The sequence below is a fragment of the Dromiciops gliroides genome, chromosome 2 (assembly GCF_019393635.1).
Source record: "Dromiciops gliroides isolate mDroGli1 chromosome 2, mDroGli1.pri, whole genome shotgun sequence".
Taxonomy (NCBI): Eukaryota; Metazoa; Chordata; class Mammalia; order Microbiotheria; family Microbiotheriidae; genus Dromiciops; species Dromiciops gliroides.
Genome location: NC_057862.1, coordinates 476,855,000 through 476,864,450, shown reverse-complemented (window position 1 = coordinate 476,864,450; position 9,451 = coordinate 476,855,000). Strand labels below are relative to the sequence as shown.

The following is a 9,451-nucleotide window of genomic DNA, read 5'->3' as shown; positions in this document are numbered from 1 at the left end:
CTTGTTTTGTTTTGTTTTTTTGTTTTGTTTTTGTTTTTGTTTTTTTTAGTGAGGCAATTGGGGTTAAGTGACTTGCCCAGGGTCACACAGCTAGTAAGTGTTAAGTGTCTGAGGCCGTATTTGAACTCAGGTACTCCTGAATCCAGAGCTGGTGCTCTATCCACTGCGCCATCTAGCTGCCCCAAACATAACTTTTTTATGTAGTGGGAAACCAAAATAAAAATTTGAATGAATCGCTTTATTGCAATATTCATTTTATTGTGGTGATCTGGAACTGAACCTATATTTTCCCTGAGGTATGCCTATATATGTTGTCTACCCCATTAAAATTTAAGCTCCCTAAGGACAGAGACTACATTTTTTATCCACAGTGCTCTTTGTAAGCACTCAATAAATGCTTATTGATTTATTGATGAGAGAATTTAAGGAAAGAAAGGGCAGAATTTGGCAGAAAGGATAGGGAGGACACAGAGACTTAGATTCTTGTCATAACTACTAATTTAGTTGTCTACTGTTAACAAATCTCCTAATCTATCTAAACCTCAGCTTTCTCATCTATAAACTAAGGGGATTTAATAAGTGTCCTTCTAGTTCAAATTTCCATGCTGATCTTTGGAGGCAGTAGGGAATCATGGAAAGAGCATTGGAGTTGGAGTTGTTCAACTAGGGTTAGAACTTTTGGTTCTCCTTATTAACTGTGTCCATTAAAAATTCACTTTGCTTCTTGGACCTCTGTTAATCTGTGAAATTAAGTGGTTGGCCTCTTAGTTCCCATTTAGCTTTAAATATTATAATGTTATAATTCAAAAGCAGAAGTCAGGTGTGATATAGAAGCAAGGCAAGGCAACACACATTTATTGAATGCTTCCTATGTGCTAGGCACTGTACGAAGCAACAAAGACACACACACACACACTCACGCGTGCAAAAAAAGAAACATAAGTACTGCCCTTGAGGGGCTTACATTCTGGTGGGCAAGATGACATGTAAAAGGGAGCTAAGGAGGTAGAGAGGATAAAAACTGTCACTGGTGGTGAAATCCAGTCAGGAGAGTTAGAAGCACAGTTGGGAAGAGAACAAAGTGTGGGTGGCTTAGACCTCTCCCTCTATACAAAATGGAGGCCCTGTGAGAAACTCATCAATGGGCAAAGGTTGCGGCAAGAATAGTGGAAGGATATTTCAGTGAGAAAGTTCCATGGTGGGAAGACAATTGCATCATGGTTAGTTACGAAGTCTTCAGAGTCAGAAACATAGCTGGGAGGGGAAGGACAGCAAGTGAGAAGGACCTGAGGATGTTCCCTCTCCATCACAGACCTAAACTACACCAGATATAAGAATTTCTTTTCTTTCTCTTTCTTTCTTTCTTTCTTTTTCTTTCTTTCTTTCTTTCTTTCTTTCTTTCTTTCTTTCTTTCTTTCTTTCTTTCTTTCTTTCTTTCTTTCTTGCTTGCTTGCTTGCTTGCTTGCTTGCTTGCTTGCTTGCTTTATTGCTTTCTTTCCTTTTTTCCTTCTTTCCTTCCTCCCTTCCTCCCTTCCTCCCTCCCTTCCTCCTTCCTTTATTCCTGGCAATCAGGGTTAAATGACTTGCCTAAGATCACAGAGCTAGCATCTGAGGGCAGATTTGAACTCAGGTCCTCCTGATTCCAATGCCAATGCTCTAGGCTATTGCTACTCAGCAGACTGTTTGACAACAAATTTTAGGTAGTCCCAGTCTCAAACCCACTAAAAGAACTTCAACACTGGCTTTCCTGCCCCTGAAAGGAGAGTGATTCCCTTACTTTGGAATCATGGAGCAGTAGAGGAGGACCCATTGAGGGACTCCGATTTGAAAGGTTATTTTATGAGCAGCCTGGAGCAGTGAAAAGACTACTAGGTCTGGAGCCAAAAGAGCTAGGTTTAAAATTTGTTTTTACCACTTTCTGTGTCACCTTGGACAAGTCACTTAACTCTTATGGGCCTCAGTTTCCTCATCTGAAAAAAATGAAGGGAATGGATTAAATAGCCTTAAGTTTCCTTTTGTGATGGCTAGGTGGCACAGTGGATAGAGTGCCAGGCCTGGAGTCAGGAAGACTCAAACCTCCTGAATTCAAATCCAGCCTCAGATACTTAAGCAGCTGTGTGACCCTGAGCAAGTCACTTAATCCTTTATGCCTCCATTTCCTCATCTGTAAAATGAGCTGGAGAAGAAAATGACGAACTGCTCCAGTATCTCTGCTGAAAAAAACCCCAAATTGGGTCATGGAGAGTCAGACACAATTGAAACAACTAAACAACAGAACAGGTTTCATTTTAGCTCTAAATCTGTGATTCTGTATGTAAGGGGACCTAGACTTGGCAATCCGATCACTTTACAAACCGTTAGCTTGAGAGTTTTCTCTGATCACACTGACAGGAGCATTATCCTCTAATAAAATCAAGGATCCTATCACTCCTCTATGGTATGAAATTAAGACCTTTGGCTGATAACATTTGAAGTCAGTCAGTCGGTCCCTTTTAAAATAGCTTTTTTCTGTCCTCAAGCCATCATTCCCTCTTTCTCCTCCATCTCAAATGAAAAAAAAAATATATTTGTTAAGAGTAAGAATCTGAATCTGTGATTTCATTAGGATAGGTAACTTCTAGTATGATAACTCCATCCACAATGCTGATAACTTAGAGTCTTAGAGATATCTGGGGCACCAAGAGGTGAAGTGACTTGCCTATGATCTCACAGCCAGTATTTGTCAGAGACTGACCTTGAACCCAGATCTTCCTGACTCTAAGGCCTTCCTTTAATTCATTCTACCACACCGAAAAATTATAACTGTGAAAAAAACCCAAACTGACCTTTCACAATTCATTTCAGGTACTTGAAGACCAGTTAACAAGTGTCCTTGTGGATTATCAACTGTTAGAAACAACCCTCTCAAGCTAACCAGTCATGTCTTTGTGCTCATTCCTGATGGGAAGAAGTCCCAAGAGTCATGATACCCTTTTCAGGAGGGAATCCTTTGGAAGGACCTATCAACAGCCATACCAAGACTATGAAACCTTACTGGAAACATGCCTTAGGAACAATTGCCTCTTTGAGGATAACAACTTTCCAGCTGACATCAGCTCCATAGGCAGAGGGAACCTGCTGCAGAAGCTGCCCCAGAACCTGCAGTGGAAGAGACCTACTGTGAGTGAGTTCCCGACTTGTTAAAAGAAGGGCATGTCTTTTCAAATGGAACTCTGTATCTATTTGGGACCTTTCTTTGGAGGAGCTTGGGAAATTTCACTTTCCAGTGTTCATTGGAGATAGAAAAGAAAGAACTAGTTTTGGTATCAGACCATCTGGGGTTGAGTTTCCTTTCTTACAAATAACTTGTGCCATCTCAGGAAAGTCACTTAATTTTTTTGGAGCCTCAGTTTCCTCATCTATAACTAGGGAGATAATACGTGCATTACTTCACATAATGGTGAGAAACACCTTGGTAAATATTAACACTATAAATCACGATAACAACTAGCATATGTGATCACTTTAAAGTTTAATAGCTAACAATTTGTGTTATTTGTTAAGTTTATTTTTTAAATAATAGGTAACAATTACATAGTGCTTAAAGGCCTACAAGGTATATTATGTATAATATCTCATTTCATCCTCGTGACAATGCTGTGAGGTCTTTATCATCCTTGTTTTACAGATGAGGAAACTGAGTCTAAGAGAGCTTAAAATAAATGACTTGACACATAAGTAAGTAAGTAAGTAACTAGGTAGGTAGGTAAGTAAGTAAGCAAGTAAGTAAGCTAGTAAGTCTCAGAGGTAGGATTTGAACTAAGGTATTCCTAAATCCAAGTATAATGCACAAGTCATTACACCAAGCTTCCTCTTCTCTGGCAAATGAATTACATATATTAACTTATTCGAGTCTGACAACAACATTAAGAGGTAAATGCTATTGTTATTATTATTCCTCTTTCACAGATGAGAGAACTGAGGCTGAGAAAGGATAATTAACTTGTCCATGGTCATATAGATAATAAATATCAGAGACCACTAACTTCTGCCTGAAGACAACCAGTGAAGGAGAGCTTGCTGCTTCCCAAGGCAACCCTTCCACTTGGCTATACCTTTAACTATCAGGAATCTTTTCTCCCATATATTCACCTGACACCTGCCTCCTGGCACATTCCATCCATTGCTTCCAGGGGACCAAGCAGAACAACTCTAATAATATTCCTTTCACCTTGAAAAGAGTTTGGTGAATGAGTAAGAGATGACTATAACCTTGATGCCTTCTCCAACTCAGAGGAGAGAGTCAGAATTTGAGAGTTACGGGAGTCTCAGAGGTAATTTACTCCAACCCTTGCATGGAAAGGCCCACCCCACAGTCCAGCAGAGGAAGAGGATGCTGTAGATCATTCAGGGCAGGGAGAAGTAAAGACCATATACTTCAGAAATGCTACTATTATTGCCAGAACCTCAAGGAAAATGAATTTCTGGGGCTAATACAATAGTATTATCATCATAATATAACATCGTAATAATAATATCATCAGTATGAGATTAAAGCATCAAAAATGATCGAACTAGAGGAAACTTTAGAGATCACCTCTCTCATTTTACAGATGAGGAAACTGAGGCTTAGAAAGGAAGGGCATCAAGGCTAAACTGGTAATAACTGGCAAAGCCAGGATTTGAATCCAAATCAGCTGATTCCCAGTTCTGTGTCTTTCCATGACACCATATTGTTTCCAGAGTTCCTGAAAATCCAAATCTCTTATCAGGCTTCTGACTTATACTGTTTAGAAGAAGGAACCAGGGGACTGAAAAGAGACTTCTATCTTGTCTGTTCTCCCAGGAGCTGTGTGACAACCCTGTGTTCTATTCAGCCAAGGAAGGAAGGCTGGGCCTGTGCCAGGGAGTATTGGGTAAGTCTACTTCTGCTCTCTTTCCCCTTCCCCCCCTCCCCCCTCCTCTCTACCCTTTTCTTCAGAAGGAACCATTAGGGATGTATTGGAGATTTTGGGAGCCAGGCAGAAACTGGGGAGGTTAAGAAGGGGCTCTATTTCCTTTAAATGGCTTTACTTCCTCCTTCTGCCCTGCTAAATGTCTGCATTCCCTAAGGCTCGGGCCTCCATCTATCCACTGCCCTTTATTCCTCATTCCCCTTAGAGATTCTTCATAACATTCTCATAGCTACATCAGTGGGACTGCCCAATCTGCATCTCAGGCTCTGAACCATCTCCTGCACTTCAGTCCTGCTGGACTTTGCCAGTTGTATGGTCTGCAAACTCAACATGCTGAAATACAAATTTGTCTTCTTTTCATACAAATCAGTTTTTGCTGGTCATGATGCTCTCTAAGCTACCAAGGCTTGAGAATTTGGGATCACATAAGACTTTCCCCCTCTCTTCCCTTCTTAACCCTCCAATCAGTTGCTAAGTCCTGTTGATTCTTCTGCTACAATATTTTATATCCATCATTTTTACTTCATGCTCACTGCCATCACCCTGGTCCAGATCTTTGTTTTTTCTTGCTTGTAGTATCTAAATTAACTTTTCTGAAGAAGAATAAAAGTTTGCATTTATACAACAATTTCCTTTAAATTTTGCAACACACCCTCCTTATGATGACACTAAGAAGTAGGTAGTGCAAGCATTATTGTCCACATTTTAAAGAGGAAAACATCTAGGCTCAGAGAAATGAAGTGACTTCTGTTTGTTCTTTTGAGGCAATTGGGATTAAGCTACTTGTCTAGAGTCACACATCTAATAAGTGTTTGAGGTCACATTTGAACTCAGATCCTGACTCCAAGGCCAGTGCTCTCACTGGCCTTAAATGACTGGCTTTAAATGAATCTCAGATCTCATTATCAGTATACCAGCAGACCTTTACATATCACTCTTACATTTTCATACATTAACTTATTTGAGTCTTATAACATCTCTATGAGGTGGTTAGAGTACCTGCAGATATCTCAGAGTCATTAAGTGACCTGTGTATGGTCACAGAGCTGCCTTCTAGCAGAGGTGAGATTTGAAAGTAGGTCTTCCTATAATGCTTTTGCATTACAAACATTCATGGATTACTCCCCCTCAGTGACTGGTCTTTTGTAGACCACAAAACATTTCCAACTATATTAACTTTCATATTCACCCTCTGAGAGGAAAACACTTAAGTCAATATCAACTCCCACCAATCCCTTCTTGACTTTCTATAGCAGGTATTGTCTAAACCAGATATCGTTGTGCTTTAATAAAGTATACATTTTATTTAGAGAGAGTCAACATGGGGGTGGTGAATTGAGAGCTGGCCTCAGAGCCAGCAAGGCCTTGGTTCCACTCCAGCTTCTGACCTGGTTCTGTGACCCTGGAAATGTCAGTGCCTGGTGTACTGAGACTATAAATTGCAGAACAGGTGCTTACCTGCATTTGTAGAAGGAGCTGCATCACTGGAAGTCCCTTAGACTAATGATTTCACTGCTTCAGTAAATAAGTAGTAGTAGTAGTAGTAATATACTGTTTCAGAATGTCAGTATCATTTTCATGTTTACTAGTTGCCTTCCTAATAAGATAACAGGCTCTCAGAAGGCATGGCTTTGTCATAAAATTCTCTTGTAGGCAGATAGGTGGTACAGTGAATAGAGCACTGAACCTGGAATCAGGAAGACTTGAGTTTCAATCCAGCCTCAGACATTTAGTGCCTTGTGTGATCCTGGGCAAATCACTTAATCACTATCTGCCATCTGTAAAATGGGGATAATAATTTCACCTATCTCCCAGGATTGATGTGAGTATAAAATGAGATCAGATTTGTAAAGTGCTTAGCAAAACTTAAAGCATTGTATAAATTCTAGCTATTATTGTTTTTGTGGCTAATTATTAGTAGTAGTGCTGGGCCTGGAGTCTGAAAGACAACCTATTTCACAAGATTGTCATTAGGATTAAATGAGATATCAACTGTGATAGATTTGATTCTTCTCAGCAATACAATGGTACAAGATAGTTCCAAAGGACTCATGAAGGAAAAGGCTCTCCAAATCCAGAAAAAGAAAAAAAGAACTATGGAATATAGATGCAGACTGAACCATACTATTTCTTTTGTTTTGGGTGCTGTTGTTTTTCTTTTTTGAGGTTTTCCTTTTTTGCTCTGATTCTTCTCTTATAACATGACTAATGCAGGAATATGTTTAATGTTATTGTACATATATAACCTATATCAGATTACTTGCTGTCTTTGGAAGAGGGGAGGGAAAAACATTTGAAACTAGAAATCTTAATAAAAATAAATGTTGAAAACTATCTCTACATGTAACTGGAAAATAAAAAAATACCTTCATAATTTTTTAAAAAAATGATTAAATGAGATAATGATTGTAAAAAACATTTAGCACAGTTCCTGGCTAATAATAGTGCTACATGGATGTTAATAATTGTTATTATTCTTTTCTCTATGTTACATTGCCTTGTACAAAACAGACATTTAACAAATATTTGTTGAAGTGAAGAAAAGTGAATTTTGTATTGGTTTGGTCCAGGAAACTGTTGGTTCTTGGCTGCACTGGAAGCTCTCACATTCCATTTGGACATCCTGAACCAGGTAGTGCCTCTGAACCAGAGTTTCACCAAGAAGTATGCTGGCATCTTCCTCTTTCAGGTAAGTCTTCTTCCTGAGCCCACCTGTAAGAAGGTAACAGATGGATCTCCTTCTTTGCAAATGTCTGGCCCAAATGCAATTAGGCAGTGTCTTGGATGGAAATCTTGTCCAACATGCTGGGATGTTCCATATTCCCCACAGTCACATTATCACTAAGCATGTTTGGATCTCTTTCTAGTTCTGGCATTTTGGGAAATGGATTCCTGTCGTGGTTGATGACCGTCTACCCATGAATGAGGCTGGTCAACTGGTCTTTGTCTCTTCCACCTGCAAAAACTTGTTTTGGGCAGCTCTGCTGGAAAAGGCCTATGCAAAGTAAGAGAATCATTAGAAGTCTAGATAGATAGATAGATAGATAGATAGATAGATAGATAGATAGATAGATAGATAGATAGATAGATAGATAGATAGATGGATGGATGAATAGATGAATAGATGAATAGATAGATGGATGGATATAGATAGAATATTTATTAAGCTCTTTATATGTGTTAGGCACTGTGCTAAGCACTGGGGACATAGTTCAAGCAAGCAAGAAAATTCTGGACCCTTAATGGGGAAAGGAAGACAACAATTGCTTCCACCCACTGGGATATTCTTACCAGAGCCATAAAAGAGAATTGGGGAGGGAAGACAAGTGGGATGTGGGAAGGACAGAAGAAGAGTACTAGTATGAACACAATATGCATTGAGAAGATGGATTTCAGAGAGAGTCCAGGTATTAATGAGGAGAAATATGGCCAGAATCCTTCCTAAAATGGTGGTCCTTGGGAAGGAGTCATTAGTGAGGAAAGGGGGACTCCATGGCAGAGGTTTCACATGGTAATAATGTGGAAAAAGCAGAGGAAAATTCTAGAAGAAATCTGGTTGTGAGTGAGCTCTTCTCCCCTTCCCTGTATTTCTCTGTATGTGTCTGTATCTGAGTGTATCTCTCTTTGTCTCTGTGTCTCTGATTCTCCCTCTAAGGTTAAGGGATGTGGATTCAAATCCTGATTCTGGCTCTTATTTATGTGGTCTTGGACAAGTCATTCAACCTTTTCAGGCCTCAGTTTCCTCACCTGTAAAATAAGAGAGTTGAGTTAAATAATCTCTAAGGTTTCTACCAGTTCTAGATCTGGACTTTATTATGATCCACTATTTAAAAATTATTTCTCTTGAGATTCTTGAACTTTTAGCCCTTAACATTGTTATTATTTTTCTAGCTTTATAAAGTAATACTTTTGCAGGTGGGTTGGTATAGCACCAAATAAGTAAAAAAAAAAACCATTAGGCAGCATTGTCATTTTTATGATATTGGCTTGGCCTACCTATGAGCAATCACTATTTCTCCAATTATTTAGATCTGTCTATATATTAAGAGCATTCTGTAATTGCATTCATAGAGTTTTTCGGAGTGTACCAAAAGGTAGATGTTGAAGTATTTATATTTTCTCTGTTTTTTTTTTAAATTGAGATTTCTCTTTCTAGCGCTTTCTATTGAATTTTGTTGGTAACATATAGAAGTGCCGATCATTTATGTAGGTTTATTTTGTAACTTGCGACTTTGTTGAAACTGCTAATTGTTTCAATTAATTTTGTAGTTGACTCTCAAGGGTTCTATAAATAATACATCATATCATCAATAAAAATCAATAATTTTTCTTCCTTATTGAGTATGCTTATTCCTTTAATTTCTTTTTCTTGTATTATCACTATAACCAGTATTTCTAGCACTATATTGAAAAGTAATGGTGGTCATGCCCCTCCTTGCTTTATCTTTGATCTTATTGGAAAGATGTCTAGCTTACCTCCATTACAAATAATTCTGTTGCTCAGTTTTAAGTATTAG

The 9,451-nt window shown here is 38.7% G+C and overlaps 1 protein-coding gene across 1 annotated transcript in view; it reads left to right on the top strand.

Annotated features, from left to right (window-relative positions):
- The first annotated feature begins 2,919 nt into the window (after window positions 1–2,919).
- The window catches only part of CAPN14 (calpain 14), a 115,385-nt gene continuing 108,853 nt past the window's right edge, over window positions 2,920–9,451 (top strand). The window contains exons 1-4 of the mRNA XM_043980999.1: window positions 2,920–3,159; window positions 4,826–4,895; window positions 7,505–7,623; window positions 7,802–7,938. Coding sequence (XP_043836934.1) covers window positions 2,920–3,159; window positions 4,826–4,895; window positions 7,505–7,623; window positions 7,802–7,938 — 566 coding nt within the window. The remainder of the gene's footprint in view (window positions 3,160–4,825; window positions 4,896–7,504; window positions 7,624–7,801; window positions 7,939–9,451) is intronic.